Source organism: Dunckerocampus dactyliophorus, chromosome 2, assembly GCF_027744805.1.
Source record: "Dunckerocampus dactyliophorus isolate RoL2022-P2 chromosome 2, RoL_Ddac_1.1, whole genome shotgun sequence".
Taxonomy (NCBI): domain Eukaryota; kingdom Metazoa; phylum Chordata; class Actinopteri; order Syngnathiformes; family Syngnathidae; genus Dunckerocampus; species Dunckerocampus dactyliophorus.
The window spans coordinates 51,370,284-51,388,735 of record NC_072820.1 but is presented as its reverse complement, the minus strand read 5'-3'; the positions used below and the strand labels follow the sequence as shown (position 1 = coordinate 51,388,735).

General features: G+C 43.1%; 1 protein-coding gene across 3 annotated transcripts in view; it reads left to right on the top strand.

Annotated features, from left to right (window-relative positions):
* Nucleotides 1-11,930, top strand: part of LOC129172362 (oocyte zinc finger protein XlCOF26-like) — a 65,420-nt gene extending 53,490 nt beyond the window's left edge. Inside the window, exon 4 of one of the 3 annotated variants that reach the window (XM_054762068.1) lies at nt 11,374-11,930. In XM_054762068.1, coding sequence (XP_054618043.1) covers nt 11,374-11,405 — 32 coding nt within the window. In that variant the 3' untranslated portion in view covers nt 11,406-11,930. The other 2 variants (XM_054762026.1, XM_054762013.1) reach the window with 2 other exon arrangements.
* The last annotated feature ends 6,522 nt before the right edge of the window (nt 11,931-18,452 follow it).

Genomic DNA, 18,452 nt, shown 5'->3' with positions numbered 1-18,452 from the left:
CAAATTGTTTCCTCTTTGCTAGGTAGCTTTTAACCCAATTTAAGACTAAACCTCTAATTCCGTACCTTTCTAATTTTGAAATTAAAATAGTGTGATTAATTGTATCGAAAGCTTTTGTCAGATCCATGAATACTGCAGCTGCGCATCTTCTGTTGTCTATGGCAGTAGTGATTTCCTCCGTGATTTCCATCAGTGCCATAGAAGTTGAAATGTTGGCTCTGTAACCATATTGACTACTTGCCAATAATTCATTCTTATTAATAAATTTGTCCAACCTATTATTAAATAGCTTCTCCACAATTTTCGAGAATTGTGGTAACAAGGAAACTGGCCGATAATTTGTAAATTGGTGTTTGTCTCCTTTTTTGAAAATTGGAACCACCTTGGCTGTTTTCATTTTGCTGGGAAATATTCCAGTCTGAAATGATAAGTTACTAATATATGTTAACGGGTCTGCGATCTCATTGATGACCCTTTTCATTGTTTCCATTTCCATTCCATGACAATCAGTTGATGTTTTTGCCTTAAAATGGTTAACAATGTCAGTGATCTCCTTTTTGGTTACAGCAGTGAGAAACATAGAATTAAGATTCCTATCAATAATATCATTCATTCATCAATTGTGTCTTGTTTTGGAATTTCTTCTTCCAGTTTTTGTCCAATATTTACAAAATATTCATTAAACATTTCAGCTACCGCATTCATGTCATTCCTGTAAGTGTTTCCAACCATGAAATAGGGAGGATAGTCTGCTTTCTTAACGTTGTTCTTTATAAGACTATTTAAGATGCCCCAAGTTGCTATCATCTTAGTTTTGTTCTTATTTAGTACATGACTATAATATTCCCTCTTACACACTCTCAAGATAGATGTTAGCTTATTCTTGTAAATCTTATACTTTTGTTCTGCTTCTTTAGTCTGTTGAATGATGAATGTCCTGTATGATGTCTTCTTCTTCTTACAGGCGTTTTTTAGTCCTTTTGTCATCCATGGCTGCTGGTTTTTCTTTTGCTTCTTGGGCTTTTCTTGCCAGGGACAGTTCTTATCGTAGAGCTCCATATAAGTACCAAGGAAGCTGTCATATGCCTCGTCCACATCTATTGCACTGTAGACACTCTCCCAACTTTGTTCTTCTAGATCTTTCCTGAAGGCACGGATGCTGTCCTCTGTACGCAATCTTTGAAAAGTCTTTTTTGCCTCCACCTGTTTTTTCTTATAATGTTCATTGTAGATTGTAAACACTGGAAGATGATCACTGATGTCACTAATTAGCAGGCCACTGATGGTGTTGTTATCCAAGTCATTGGTGAATATATTATGGATGAGGGTGGCACAGTGCTCTGGTATTCTGCTTGGTCTGATGATTTTAGGATATAAACTCAAACTATACATTGTGTCTATAAAGTCGTCTATTTCCTTGCACTTGTGTGGGTTCAGAAGGTCAATATTGAAGTCTCCACATATGAAAATAGTTTTTTGACCTATGTCTGTAAACGTTGTCTTAATCCAATCCTCAAACATTCCAATCTTTGACTTTGGAGTTCTGTACACACAACTTATTAACACATTTTTGCTTTTTTCTTTACAGATTTCAATTGTTATACATTCTAAAATGTTATCAATGACAAATGACATATTCTTTACCATTTTGTAGTTCAGATGTTTGTCCACGTATACGGCCACACCTCCTCCATTTGCATTGTTCCTGTTTGCACTCATCATTTCATATCCTTCCAGCTCGAAGTCCATTCCTTTGTTAGCATTAATCCAAGTTTCTGAGATTGCTTTTACTTTGAAAGGTTGTTTGAATTGATTCAAATATTGTTTAATATTAGTAAAGTTTGTGTTCAAGCTTCTGCTGTTTGTGTATGATGGATAACTTGTCGTTGTTGATGAAGATGTTGTTGTATTGCTCCTCCGTATAATAACGGCAGTCGTTTGTAATGTGAGAGAAAAAATTTGAGTCTGGATCAATATCTTTTTCCATATCCAATTGTTTGTGATCTGTAAAGTAAAAAGTGTCCAATTGTAGATCTTCTTGTAGCATATTGAAGCTGTTTTCCTCCATGTTGGGAGACCTCAATATCTTTCTAGGTCCTTGATGTCTTTGACAGCAAGAACTCTGGCCTCTGGTCCTCCATTTGCTTTATGAAGATTTTGCAGTTTGCACTCCATGTTCCTTGAATCTTTCCTTGCTTCCTCAGATCACGTGCTTTCTTCGCAATCTCAGCGTTGCGCTTGGTCAGGTGGTCATTCATGTAGACGTTTGTTCCTTTCAGCTTCTTTCCCTGTTTCAGCAGAGCAACCTTGTATTTCCTATTAGTGAATTTGACGATGATGATGGGTGTAGTAGGTTCCTACCATACAGTGGGATGCAAGTATCAATAGATTGGATGTCTACATCTACATTCTTTGATTGCAAGAAATCAACAACTTGTTGCTCGGTTGAGGCGACATCCCTTTCGTCTGGTTCTTCAGTATTTGCCACTGCTCTGGCGTAGGACCTTGGTTTGATTGGAAGTCCCGTCACGACCACGTCATTCATCCGTGTGTCCTGGTCCATGTCATCTATGGTGTTTTTCAGCTTCTCAATGATTTTATCCTTTTCTTCACATTCATTTTTGAGAGTGGCTCCCAGTGCAGCATAACTTTCCTGTAATTTTTTATTCTCCACTCTCAGACCTTGCATTTCCTTCCTTAATATCCTCATTTCATTTTGAAATGCTTCTCTCTGAACTTGCATTTCTCTTTGTATGGCGTTGGTAGTCTCTAGCAGACTATAAGTTAGTTTTTGCATGGAGTTGGAATTCTCCACAAGTTGCTGCATCTGTTTTCCATAATCCTCCATGGTTTTCGCCATGGTATCCTCACTCTTTTCCATTGAACTTCTTTCTTGCTTGTTTGCGCGGTGTTTAACCTTCTGCAAGGCTGTCGCTGTTGCTTTGTCTATATTTCCACTCAGGTGTGTCAACTGGTTAACTGTGTCATCCTTGTAAGGTCTCGGCGGCGGTTGTGGTACTAGGTGAGCACCTCCAGTTGTCTCAGGAATCTGTTCGACATCTTCCGTATATATGACTGAATCTGGAGTACTTCGACCAGAACTGCTAGAGCCACCGCTTGTTGCGCTTCTTCTCCCTCGAGCCTTTGACATTGTTACATGATGAGAATAAAGTGGTGATATGATGAGAATAAAGTGGTGACATGATGAGAATAAAGTGGTGATATGGAATAAAGTGTTGAATGGATGAGAATAAAGTGGTGATACGTATGAGGATAAAGTGGTGATGCGAATGATGAGAATAAAGTGGCGATACGTATGAGGATAATGTCACGTCTTGTCTTTGGCATTGTGGTGATGACCCCAGTATGCAGAAAGCAGGAACCAATTGCAGGAAAAACTTTTTTATAATAGCTGAAGTGCAGCGGCAGGAACTCAAGATCGACAGGTTTGCAGTAGCGTGTCAGGCTTTCACACACAATGCAACAACAAACTAAGATGCACGCACCTGAACTAAATAGGAGAACCCAAATTAGCAACAGGTGCAAATTATAAATGAAAAAACAAAGCGGGCAAAACAGGAAGCACTAAATAAATAACAGCATAAAACAGGAACTCAGGCATAAAAGTGGAAACAAACTAAACTGTTGTGCAGGCTAACTCATGGATTGTGACAGTACCCCCAAATCAAGGACGGATCCTAGACGTCCAGAAAGTCCAAATTCACAACAAAATAAGGAGGGATCGGTGGTGGGTCCGCAGCGTGACTCCCCCACGGAACAGCCTGGATGGTGAGCGAGGCGAAGGAGGTGGGACCCCTGCGGGGATCGGACAGAATGGCAAGTCCGGCAGAGCGAGTGGTGGACCCCCTCCGAAGGACGGCCAGGATAGTGAGCCTGGTGGAGGTGGGACTCCTCCGGTTGTCGGCCAGAACGGGAGGTCTGGCGGAGCGAGTGGTGGGACCCCTCCGGAGGATGGCCAGGATGATGAGTGTGGCAAAGGAGTTGGGACCCCTCCGGCGGTCGGCTAGAACAGCAAGTCTGGCGGAGTGAGTGGCGGGACCCCTCCGGAGGACGGCAAGGATGGTGAGCGTGGCAAAGGAGTTGGGACCCCTCCGGTGGTCGGCTAGAACGGCAAGTCTGGCGGAGTGAGTGGCGGGACCCCTCCGGAGGACGGCAAGGATGGTGAGCGTGACAAAGGAGTTGGGAGCCCTCCGGCGGTCGGCTAGAACAGCTGGTCTGGCGGAGTGAGTGGCGGGACCCCTCCGGAGGACCGCCAGGATGATGAGCCTGGCAAAGGAGTTGGGAGCCCTCCGGCGGTCGGCTAGAACGGCAGGTCTGGCGGAGTGAGTGGCAGGACCCCTCCGGTGGACAGCCAGGATTGTGAGCTTGGTGGAGGAGGCGGGAATCCTCCAGCGGTCGGCCAGAAAGGCAGGTCTGGCGGAGCTCGTAGCAGGAGCCCTCCGGAGGACGGCCAGGATGGTGAGACTGGCGGAGCTGGCGGGAGAGCCGAGCAGTGGCAGGGACTTTAGAGGAGGACGACTGCCGTGTGGGAGATGCCAGAACAGGAACGAGAGCTGGACCACAGTGGCGTGGTGGGGACGCCGGGACGGGAAGTCCAGGCGAAGCCGGCTGACGTGTGGGAAACGCCAGGACAGGAACTGAAGGCGGAACATAAGCAGGAGTCTCATCCTCTGGACTCGAAGAAGGGGGAGCAGGAGAAGCAGGCTGCTGTTTTTGGCTTACTGCAACGAGCCCTGCAGCTTGACTTCCAGGTAGAGGACTGAGCTGTGGGTTTTGGCTAGCAGGAGGAGGATGTGACTGTGCTTCTTGTAGAGCAGAAGAAAGCGAAAGATGTGAGTGTTTTATCAATGCGGTGAGCCCTGCATCTTGACTTACAGGTGGAGGACTGAGCTTTGCGTTCAAGCTTGCACACGGCGAAGTGGGCCCTGTGTCCAGTCTTGCAAGAACAGGAGCGAGCAGTGCGTCTTGGCGAGCAGACATAGGAGTGTGCTGTGAGCCTTTTATCAATCCAGTGAGCCTTGCATCTTGACTTGTAAGAGCCGGAGTGGACTGTGCTTCCTGACCAGCTGCAGCGAACCCTGCGTCTTGACTAGCAGGTGCGGGAGTGTACTGTAGTTCTTCAGACGCACAACAGATGGCACCGTCCCTCTCTTCCACAAGCGGAATGGAATGTGCGTCCAAAGCACAGGTGGAAGTACTAGCCCCCCCTTCCGAAGGCGGATCCCAGACGTCGTTCACTGCCATCACTGGAACCAGGGAAGGGAGGAGAGGGGCTTGGAAGCGGGTCAGGAGTTCCACCCGCTCCGATCTCCCGAAGGGAACTGCAAGGGGCCTCAGGCGTGGTCTTGGAACGGGCTTGAAATGCTGTGGGGCGGGCACCGGGGGGTTATGAGGTTCGAGGCAGCTGGGTGTGGCCTCCGGGGAAGTCTGTGACTTCAAGCAACACAGCACAGGCAGCAGGAGGGACCGAAGCTTGAAGCAGTGTCCTGTAGGCTCCAGGGGCGTCTGTGACTTCACACCGCATGGCGCAGGCACGGGGCGAGTCTGACACTTTTTGAGCCGAGGTGCAGGGGTGGGAGGAGAACTGACCTCTTGACGTTGCCTGGGAAGCAACGTGGAAACAATGGAAGGCAGTTGGAGCTCGGAGCTTCGGGACGCAGGAATCTGAAGGAAGCCGACCTCCTCTTGGCATTGCGTGGGAAGCGGAGAAACGGAGGAGGACGGCAGACGGGGCTCGTCCTGCTGAGCGGGGACTGTAATGGGTTTAGCCATCAGCTGGCACTCATCAAACAACATTGTAAAGAGGGAGTTGCAGCTCAACTTGGCGTGGCGAGGAGGATTTGAGTGGCGTCACCCTTTTACGGTGTGAACCCCTCGCTGGAGCTGGTGATACGTATGAATATAGAATAAAGCTGTGGTATGATGAGGATAAAGTGGTGATGCATATGATGAGATTAAAGCTGTGGTATGATGAGAATAAAGTGGTGATGCGTATGATGAGAAAAAAGTGGTGATATTAGTGCAGGTGTGATGGTGTCGTACGTGTTAGAGGTAAAATAGAGCGTAGGTCTTCAGGAAGGAAGGAAGGAAGGAAATGTTCGCAAGCGTTTATTTATCACGTGGCAGCAAAACACAGCAGTTGAGCACAAACAGATTAGCACGGGTTAGCATCATCTCACGTACGCCTTCTTTACCCCATACCTGCAACATAAACTGAACAGTTTTTTCTCTTAAATTTACGAGAATAAAGTGGTAATGTGAGATCATTGGAATACTCTTCTGTAACAGGTAAAGTAATGTCATGAAATAAGTGTCCGGCTGGTCCATTGTTGTTACATACTGGAAAGAGACTGTTATATTGTGTAGCGTTGAGTGTATAAGCCTTGTGTTTTATTGGTGTTTTGTTCATCCAACGCAACAGTGCACACACACGCACGTGTACATGCACACACACATAATCTATAAATAACATAATCTTTACATTAAGGAGCTAAAAAAACATCCCAACATGCACAAAACCATGCATCTTCTCTTCGAATTTGATGCTGGTCGTTTAAACCCCTGATAGAACTGATGTGGCAAATGCGATGTATTTCAATACTTTTGTGACAGGGTTTTTTGCCATCTTTGTGTCCTGCCGGGACACCCGATGAATGGTTGGGGGGTTTGGCCCACCTCCCGGGCCGGAAAAGGGTCGTTTCAGCAACTTGTATGTCTAGAGGACTTTAATAGTGTTAAAAAACGTATTTAGAAGGTTGGAAACAGGTTTTCGATGCTCTGACTACAAACATTTTCCATTTATAAATAAGAAATCCTACTTTGCAGAAATTGCAAGTGTCTGGTCTTTGGGGTGTTTGTTTCAGGGTGTTTCTAGGTTTCAAAGGGGTATATTTCACACTTAGATACAAATGGTGATTAATAATGAACCATTAAGGTCAGTTTTACAACAAATGAATTGTACAGTGGAACGTGTAAAGCGAACGCCCCAGTTAGCATATTTTCCATTGTACATCAAAAGACACACACGCACAGTAGCATGGATGCTATTATTTATACAGGCTGTTAAAAAAGAAAAAATATATATCGTTATTCAACCTAAATATACCGACATACAGTAATAACACCAACTCAACTGATTGTTAAGGAATCGAAATGGAAACAATTAAAAGGGTCATCAGTGAGATTGTAGATGCTAAAGGCCCTGTCACACCTTGACGATTTAGCCAGCTTACGCCAACGTATGAAAAATTTGGCCAATACGCTGGCGTACGTCAAATAAGTTATGGGTAAGTTTTGTATAAGTTAAGAGCACGCTGAAGCACGCCAGCATACGTCGTAGTATGTCTAAGTCGTCCAAAAATTTTGTGCCTGTACAAAACTTTTCGACGTATGTCAACATATGATTCATACGTCCCGCATACGCGGGCAATAAGTTATGCGCTCGTTAAGGGCCTTAAACGGAATGTGCAAAGAGCTTAGGAGTTATCAGTTTCCTTGTCTTGGTGCGGTGAAGCAGTGCAGTCAGGCAGAACTAATTGTTCCCCGCTTCAGTTTCCACACATCACCTATGACTGACACACCTGCAGCAGATCAACACAAACACTCAGAAGCATGTATTAAGTTGGTACTAGCCACATCAAAGTCACTCTGAGAAAACACTTACACTTACTTGAACAACAATTCCTTGGCTTGTTTACCATTTGTCTCTTAAAGCAACAACATGATGGCTTGGATGTTAGCAGACAAGAATGTGAAGAGAACGTAGAGCGTCTATCAGAGCAATTATAGACGCTCTCCGGCCATCTACACATTTCAGAGCACCCCCGTGGGAGTCATGCTCTCACCTGGGCCACCCCCGTCAAACTGCCACTTACCTGGAGTTTATTTCCTAGCTTTGTGATGGATTTGAAGCATATGGTCTTCTGAAAGTTCCAGTATGTCCAATAAGTTTCCAGAGCTGTTGTCCTCTAGCATCACAAGCTGTGGCTGTCCCGCGATCGCATCGTTTTCAACTTGCTCACATGAGGAGGTGGGCCCAAGCCAGCACACATTCACCGGGGGCCCCGGCAGGACCCAAACATGGCAAAAAGTGATAGTTGTGAATGTCCATGTTTCATTCCATTGTAAATGATTGTAGTGCAGCTATGGATGGATGGATGATTTCATGCATTCTTCTTCATGTGCTGACATGTGGATGATTGATCTCATGGCATTTGTCTTTCTGTCATCACACATTCCACATTCAAGTCAGTGACTTGGCTTCTAGACCACTTGTTTTCTTCACATGGACGCAAATGTCTTTGGTTTAGTCCGAGAGGAAAAACACTTGATGAAGCAAGTCATGTTTCTAGTTGCATCCCACAGAATGAAACATTAGAATTGAACAGGAAGAACAATCCATGCTTGGATGGACTCAAACTAGGAAACATTGAACATTGGAACAAACATTTTTTATTCCTTGTTTGCTTTTGCTCTGAAAACACGGATTGGAAATAGGAGCGGTTCTTTTTCACTTTGGGCTTTCATCTGAAACACCAATAAATGAGTCATACGCCAAGTCGTCCGTGACCCGTTTTGTCCATTTTTCCAATTGTGCCCAAAATAGACAATTGGAAAACTGATTTGTTATCCGTTTTTGTTTTGGTCTGAAAATAAATCTTGAAAAAACGAGGCCTTATTTTGTTTTTCTTAATTTGGTTTTAATGTGAAAAACCAATAAAGGAATGACTGCTGGATTCGTCCTTTATCCGTTTTGTCCATTTTATAACTGAGCCGGAAACCTGAAACCACTTTGTTCTGTGTTTCTTTGTCTTTGTGAGAAAAGGAAAAAGGAGTGTTTATTAGATTCAAAATTCAAGAGTTTTATTGTCATAAAACAGTAAAACAGGTAGTTCTGCTATGCAATTAAATTCTTTACTTTGCTGCAATTTGTCCCAACAAGACCTGTACCACTGGAGACAAATGCTTCATCACTAAAGCACTGGATGGCAAGCAAGTCTAAAGCTGTTGTTCCACGTGTGTCAGCCATGAAGTACACTGCAAGTACACAATAGCTGTACTCTACATACCCAAAAGTATACCATGGAAGTTTAGACATGAGTGAAGTGAAATAAGTTGCATATTGATATCTTGATATCACGTTTAGTGAAGTGAAATAAGTTGCATATTGATATCTTGATATCACATTTAGTGAAGTGAAATAAGTTGCATATTGATATCTTGATATCACATTTAGTGAAGTGAAATAAGTTGCATATTGATATCTTGATATCACATTTAGTGAAGTGAAATAAGTTGCATATTGATATCTTGATATCACGTTTACTGAAGTGAAATAAGTTGCATATTGATATCTTGATATCACATTTAGTGAAGTGAAATAAGTTGCATATTGATATCTTGATATCACATTTAGTGAAGTGAAATAAGTTGCATACTGATATCTTGATATCACATTTAGTGAAGTGAAATAAATTGCATATTGATATCTTGATATCACATTTAGTGAAGTGAAATAAGTTGCATATTGATATCTCGATATCACATTTAGTGAAGTGAAATAAGTTGCATATTGATATCTCGATATCACATTTAGTGAAGTGAAATAAGTTGCATACTTATATCTCGATATCACATTTAGTGAAGTGAAATAAGTTGCATACTGATATCTTGATATCACATTTAGTGAAGTGAAATAAAGCGCATATTGATATCTCGATATCACATTTAGTGAAGTGAAATAAAGCGCATATTGATATCTCGATATCACATTTAGTGAAGTGAAATAAGTTGCATATTGATATCTCGATATCACATTTAGTGAAGTGAAATAAGTTGCATATTGATATCTCGATATCACATTTAGTGAAGTGAAATAAGTTGCATATTGATATCTCGATATCACATTTAGTGAAGTGAAATAAGTTGCATATTGATATCTCGATATCACATTTAGTGAAGTGAAATAAGTCGCATATTGATATCTCGATATCACATTTAGTGAAGTGAAATAAGTCGTATATTGATATCTCGATATCACATTTAGTGAAGTGAAATAAGTTGCATATTGATATCTCGATATCACATTTAGTGAAGTGAAATAAGTTGTATATTGATATCGTGATATCACATTTAGTGAAGTGAAATAAGTTGCATATTGATATCTCGATATCACATTTAGTGAAGTGAAATAAGTTGCATATTGATATCTCGATATCACATTTAGTGAAGTGAAATAAGTTGCATATTGATATCTCGTGCATATTGATATCTCGATATCACATTTAGTGAAGTGAAATAAGTTGCATATTGATATCTCGATATCACATTTAGTGAAGTGAAATAAGTTGCATATTGATATCTTGATATCACATTTAGTGAAGTGAAATAAGTTGCATATTGATATCTCGATATCACATTTAGTGAAGTGAAATAAGTTGCATATTGATATCTTGATATCACATTTAGTGAAGTGAAATAAGTTGCATACTGATATCTTGATATCACATTTAGTGAAGTGAAATAAGTTGCATATTGATATCTCGATATCACATTTAGTGAAGTGAAATAAGTTGCATACTGATATCTTGATATCACATTTAGTGAAGTGAAATAAGTTGCATATTGATATCTCGATATCACATTTAGTGAAGTGAAATAAGTTGCATATTGATATCTCGATATCACATTTAGTGAAGTGAAATAAGTTGCATATTGATATCTCGATATCACATTTACTGCTATTGGATACTTTTCATATGTTGACATTCATGCTAATGTTCAGTTCCAGTGTGAAAAATGGAAGGTGGCCTTTGGGGGGGCGTTTCCAACACACACTTGTAGGTGGACCTACTCCACACTAGTAGAAATACTTGGCATTCTCCCCCCTCCCACCCCCACGTTGAAACACAGCCACCACTCACTGCCCTTTTCCTTGTCTGCCCTCTAAAGGCAGCAGCAGCCCAACTCAAGTCTCCTACTCCACAGGCTGCAAGACAAGAGCCGCTCAGACACCTGACTGTGACACTGATACTAAGACTCATTGCTGTAATGATGCTGATGGCTGCAACTGGCTCCACCTGGGCAAGGACAAGAACAAGCTGTCTGAAAGCCAAGTCAAGGAAGCCCAGAAGGCATGCAAAAACGATGACCCTAAGATCAAAGGCTGCATGGACAAGGTCATTGAAGCCAGGGAGTGCACCAGTGGTGTGGGGGGGCTGCATGGTGGTTTGGGCCTGCCTTTGATCATGGCCATCAGCGTGATTGTGTTGGTGGTACTGTGGTACTGTGGTACTGTGCTAACACCCCCATGCTAACAGCCCCCTTCCCTCTTTTTCCTCTTTCACCCTGCAGAGCATGAAAAGCCTAAAAAAGAAAAGAAATAGTCCAACAAAGCAACTTTCCATCAACCTCACCTGATATGTGATATTTGCACCACCCCACATGACCAGCCCCTCCTTTGCTGTTAGCACTCGGGGGTGTCCAATGTGCGGCCCCGGGGCCCATTAAGGTCATAATATGAACATGATTTCAATGGCATAGAGTTGAAAAAAGTGGTCATTCATTTTAAAAGTGGCAACATTGCAAAAAGTAATTTTTGGCAAATTCATCGGCAGAACAAATTGTTGGACGAGAAGAAAGTTGAAGTGGTTGGAAAATAAAAATAAAAAGAATAAAAATCTGTGATGTGTAAATGAAATAGTTGTTAAATGTCATGAGTATAAAATGTACACAGTAAGAAAGTGAAATGATTGTACAATGAATGAAAAAGCTAATCAAGTAGTCATTTTGGATGGAAAAGGCATCATTAGGAGAAGGAAATGTACAAGAGGCTGTTTGAAATGACTGTAAAATAACATTTTTCAACAATAAATTCACATTGGAGCACATTTGCTGAAGTGGGGGCCTTTTTGTCTTTAGCCTAAATGAAGCATTTTCCAGCTAGCATCAAAGCGGCTCAATGACGTCACGTCCAAATATGGAAAAGGAAGGCGGAGGCGGAGGCGGGGCACTGGACCTGATGATCTCCAGACTCCTCCCACCCAGCTGAGCACCCGGGACATGGAACAGCACCTGGACCTGCACGACATGGCCCCACTGGGGGTGCGTGTCACTTTGGAGCCACAAAGCTTTTTCTCCTGTCTTCTCAGCAGCCTTGGAATTTGAGCCATTGCGGTTCCTGAGCGTTCTTGATGGCCATTCTTTTCAAAGGTATGCTCGTGAAGTTTGGATGCTTGAAAGCTAACCAATGTGTTTTCAATGCTGAGTTCCTGTGAATGAAGTATGACAACCAGTGAATGTGAACATGTTTACGCGTCTCTTCACAAGAGTACACGTTCACAAATGATGAGTCATCATTTCATGAAAAGCTTGGGAAAACTAGACGTATCTTGTTGGAGTGTCTTCTGATGGAACTTATGTCTTATGTGGAACGTAACCGTGTTCTGTTGTGGAATAATATGAAGCACAACACAACTCGTCTGCAGTTGAGCGAGAAGGGCTACCTCGTTTTTTTTGTTCGCCCTTAAATAGACACAGTGAACAATAACAATGACGTGGATTACCAGAACAGCGTCCTTATTTGGAACTTTTGGCAGGGCATTTTTGGAATCACATAACATCTGGAACACATCTTGTGTAAGTCAGGTCACATTGACCCCCCCCCAAGTCACGTAGGCCACATGAGTTCAATTGGCGTTCACAAAACAAAAAGTAATCTGGAGTTCACAGGAAAAGAATCATTTTACAATATATTCCCCCCTTTTGGGGGTCCCAAACCCCAAAACAAATAATAATGGGCCTCATTCACGAAACGTTCTTAAGGCACAAATCTGTTCTTAAAGTCTTCTTACGAAGATTTTTGGCATTCACGAAATGTGTTCTTAACTCCCAGTTCTTAGATCTAAGAACAAATTCTACGAACGCTCAGGAGGACTCTTACGCACAAGCAAAGCTTGCACTTTCAATGCACAATCGCCCTCATGATGGATTTTGCAACCTGATCCCAAAAAATGTAGTGCAAATAAAATATCCCAACAATTATTTATCATCAAAACAACTAAAATGTACTCATGGATAAATATATATTCACATCCCAATTCATCAAAAAAAAGGCTGGCTGGACGTGCGCTGCGCAGAGAGAGAATGTAAAGGGACCATTAGATTTATTTGCTGAAAGCCACCAATATTTGATGTCCCGCTTCAGGCTTCAGGCTTCCCTCTCTGTTCTTGCAGGTGTGCAGGATCATCAGAATAACATCGCAATGAAACGTGGTGTGTCTATTGCGCACGTAGCACCCCCAGATAACGACATGCGCCCCCAGCCACGTCTTGAGCCAGAGCACGGGGCTGCTGTATTAATTAGGCAGCGTCTAATCAAATGTAACCACAGAAAAAATACATTGTCACACACAAACTATGTATTTTGACTTTATTTTTCCATCATGATTGTGTAAATATTTTCTAGAGTTTCCGAAATGGTTTGGTTTCTGATTGATGGCCCACCTCCCGTTTCCTCCAGATCCCTCCGGTGCAGTCCAATCTTTTTTTTTTAGTCTATTTTAAGTCAAAACACTTCTTTTTAACCTGTGCAGTGGCGCGTTTCTCCGTGGAAACGGCATTTATGTTTCCTGCAATGGTGCTCCATGCCGACTCTTTTTGGATGGCCTGATGACCGGTGGATACACGTGAAAATAAGGTGGTGTTGTGTTCGCTCACTCCTTGCAAAAGCACCTCTATTTCAGTAGAATTGAACTTTTTCTTTCGTTTGTTGTCCAGCTGCTCCTCAGTCTTGCCCTTGCGCGTTGCCATCTCCGCCTCCAGCTGCCTGTTGCGCACGGCACATTTTTGACCTTATATAGGAAATAATAGGCGGTGACCTATGCAAATTAGGGCTCACGTGCACGGGCATCGCAGTTGGCATTCATCAACCTAAGAACACCGGTGCGAACGATTATCCCTACTTAAGAACGTGTCGTGAATGCGGCGCAGTTTCCAACCCGCGCCTTCTTAAGTACACTTCTTAAGAAGACTTTTAAGAAGATGTTCGTGAATGAGGCCCATCGAACCTGCATTATCACAAACTTATTTTGATTTGATCAGCTCAGAAATTTTATGATGCACATATATTTTCACTGGATGTCCCATTGGTGTCTTGTAATTTCTTCACTCCAATCCATCAGGTATTTACAGACTCTATATGTCTGCACCCACCTTGATGTCAGAACTTTGCTCACCTTTCCTGTCTGGGTTTTCTACTGAAAGGACCTTATTTTTTTATTTTTACAATGTTAAATGTATCCAGGTTGATCTTTCAGCTATTTTTAGGGCAATTTTTTATTGTGTTGTTCATTCGTTCCACTAGTCCTGTGCTTTGAAGGTGGTAAGCACAATGGGCCTCATTCACGAACATCTTCTTAAAAGTCTTCTTAAGAAGTGTACTTAAGAAGGCGCGGGTTGGAAACTGCGCCGCATTCACGACACGTTCTTAAGTAGGGATAATCGTTCGCACCGGTGTTCTTAGGTTGATGAATGCCAACTGCGATGCCCGTGCACGTGAGCCCTAATTTGCATAGGTCACCGCCTATTATTTCCTATATAAGGTCAAAATGTGCCGTGTGCAACAGGCAGCTGGAGGCGGAGATGGCAACGCGCAAGGGCAAGACTGAGGAGCAGCTGGACAACAAACGAAAGAAAAAGTTCAATTCTGCTGAAATAGAGGTGCTTTTACAAGGAGTGAGCGAACACAAGACCACCTTATTTTCACGTGTATCCACCGGTCATCAGGCCATCCAAAAAGAGTCGGCATGGAGCACCATTGCAGGAAACATAAATGCCGTTTCCACGGAGAAACGCGCCACCGCAGAGGTTAAAAAGAAGTGTTTTGACTTAAAATAGACTCAAAATAAAGATTGGACTGCACGGAGGGATCTGGAGGAAACGGGAGGCGGGCCATCAATCAGAAACCAAACCATTTCGTAAACTCTAGAAAATATTTACACAATCATGATGGAAAAATAAAGTCAAAATACATAGTTTGTGTGTGACAATGTATTTTTTCTGTGGTTACATTTGATTAGACGCTGCCTAATTAATACAGCAGCCCCGTGCTCTGGCTCAAGACGTGGCTGGGGGCGCATGTCCTTATCTGGGGGTGCTACGTGCGCAATAGACACACCACGTTTCATTGCGATGTTATTCTGATGATCCTGCACACCTGCAAGAACAGAGAGGGAAGCCTGAAGCCTGAAGCGGGACATCAAATATTGGTGGCTTTCAGCAAATAAATCTAATGGTCCCTTTACATTCTCTCTCTGCAGCGCACGTCCAGCCAGCCTTTTTTTTGATGAATTGGGATGTGAATATATATTTATCCATGGAGTATATTTTAGTTGTTTTGATGATAAATCATTGTTGGGATATTTTATTTGCACTACATTTTTTGGGATCAGGTTGCAAAATCCATCATGAGGGCGATTGCGCATTGAAAGTGCAAGCTTTGCTTGTGCGTAAGAGTCCTCCTGAGCGTTCGTAGAATTTGTTCTTAGATCTAAGAACTGTGAGTTAAGAACACGTTTCGTGAATGCCAAAAATCTTCGTAAGAAGGCTTTAAGAACAGATTTGTGCGTAAGAACGTTTCGTGAATGAGGCCCACTGTCTTTAGACAGAGCACTCATATCACAAAGATCGGCTTGAAATTGATACAAAGGACGAGGAACAAAAACACAATTTCTAGCATAAGTTTTTCGTGCCGTTTTGTGTAAGGTATATGCATCCTGAGCTGACAACCAGTCTCGCACTTCATCCCCGCTAACGTTTTTTCCCGTCTGCTCTTCGACAGCCTTTTGAAGTCTTTCAACCCCACCATAAGATCCAGCTCTTGCAGGATCATAATATATACTCTTCAGCATGCGTTCTGTCTTCTTTGAAGTCATGTCTACTAGTGAACAGAAAAGATCATACGACAATGTTTTGACTTCGACTTTATTGATGACCACACATGATTAGTGAATACACAGTTAGTGATTACAATACATATTTTATATTAAATCAAAAAAACAAATAATCTTTTTTTCAAAATTGAAGCGTGTAAAGCATGTAATAAATACATTTAGCAACTGATCAACATCAACTTTATCTCCATTCTTCAGTTTACACACCGCTACATCGACTACATAGGTATACAAGACGTGCATGAGACTAGAGTTGAGACTACACATAGAAATATTCCCAATAATCCCTCGTAATGTTGCTTCAAAACCATCGCTGTTTAAGTCTGACCCGAGATACACCAGATTCTCCCAGTGGTCTAAAGGACCCTTATCCCTTACAATGGCCATCACTCTTTCAAAACGCTCCAAGTCTTTTGTATCGACATCCCCGCTTGCCAGATATAACGATGCATCATTGATCCGATTAGCAATTGCATGTTTTAAAAGAAAACTGTCAACTGGTTTAGGGGGTGGTTTAAAATAATAATTTCCCATTTTGATGAATCAAGGATTCCAGAAACCGAGGAAACGCTGCAGCAGATCTTCCCTATCCGTGACGTCTTCTATGTAGGCGCGCCTGATCTCTGCAACTTTCTCCAGAATGTTTTCTTCAGGCTTCAGATCGTAAAGAAAAGCCTCCGCTGCTCCTTCCACTCTAGCATCCAGTATGTCTAACCCAAGTAATTCCAGTGTATACTTGAGAGCTGGAAGAAATTCCCATGTCAACAGATTCTCTGTTGACAGTTTAAAGTTAGTGTTGAAATATCCAGGTTCTGGAGGATAGAGACAGGGATGCTGACGTTGAGAAGGGTGATCGACTTCACAGCCGTAACAGTCTTTTTTTATCTGCTCCTGCACCACCACTTGCACGGCGCTAGCCACGCACGCCTTTACAGTGTCTAGAAATCCGCCACTCACCGCTATCGGAGACTGAGGCGCGGGTGAGTCTGGAGGCGTCAGGACCGCGTTGTGTGCTCCTACGGTGTAGACTGGAGCAGGCGCTGGCTCTTCCCCGCTGTCATTATCCCCCCAGTATGGACAGTAGGATGGAGGTCCGCATGGTAGCTCGCCATGGCTCTGTCCATTGTTGAGGGATTGGGAAAAACAACCGACTGTATACATCGGTGAGCCTTCTGCCACCTCTCGTTCAGTCACCTTGTGTGGAGAACCGGAGCTGGCTATGGGTCCTCCAGTGATCCGACCAGGGGTGAGCGCTATGTCCCCCTTCACCATGCACTGCTGCTGCCGACGTTTCCAGCAAGAGAGGTCAGAGCGTTGTCCGAGGAAAAATCAGCCATGATGAAGTAAAGTACTTTCTCTATTCCCACTTCTTCTGTATTTATATTTTAAAACGAGTGGGTGTGTCTGGTAGGCGGGTCTGAGAGGCGTGTCTTGTAGATGGAGGGCCTAGTGGGAGGCGGGTCTGGTAGGAGGGTTCTGGTGGGAGGGGTCTGAGAGGCGGGACTGGGAGGTCTTTGTAGAAGGCGGAGACCCGCATGCGTGCTAGAATTACGCAGAATCAGTCTCTAATTCAGAAACATACCTTCTCCCGGCCAATCCATCAGCCTCCAGTTCTCTGTCAAAAACGGGGTTCAGATTTATCCGCCTTTTAACACTAGTCATCCTCTGTCTTCCAACAGCGCCTTCAGCTCGAGTGGTTAACCTCTTCTCCAGCAGGTCATGCCTCCGCTTCACACTATCTTGAGTGAAAAACAAACTCATTTCTTTCAAGAGATCACCCAGCTTTGGGAAGTCTTCCACCTTGAACGCCAGGTGAATTGGGAAATGCCGCTCTTTCTCCATAACAGTTCTTGGTCTGACAGTATTAGCATCAGAGGAGCCATATCTCACCAGCAGCCAGATGTGTGATCTCGAACAATCGACGAAAAAAGATCCCTCCCCTTCACGCAGTAGTGAATCGGTTCTCACCGCTACACTTGGCAACACTCTCGTAAGTCCTACTTCCCCTTCGTCGTGCACATGCTGCATGTAATCGATGAAATCTTGAATGGAGCTCTTCAGTTTTTCAAATTCAGTAGAATAAATTCTCAGCTGCGTAACCTCTGGTTCCATATATTCATAACTGTATAGATCCACAAAGGGGACTACTCCCATACCTCTAAACTCACTAACCACCAGACGTCCCCCGTCAAGATGCAGACTCTTTTTCCTGAACACCGCCATTTTTTTTTCTCCAGCAGTCACTCACTCATAGTCTGACTGAAACAATCCTCGTTATATAAGACATCTCATATATTTCCACACCCCCTCACCACATTAACCACGCCCACCAACTCTCTTCTAGAATAATAGCCACATTCTATCAAATTCATCCATCAACAATTCATCCATCAAAGTCCTCATCTTCTGTATTCGACACAAACAAAGCCGTCTTCTTTTCCGTTCGCTACTAGTCTGTTAACTTGTCAGTGTTATTCAGCT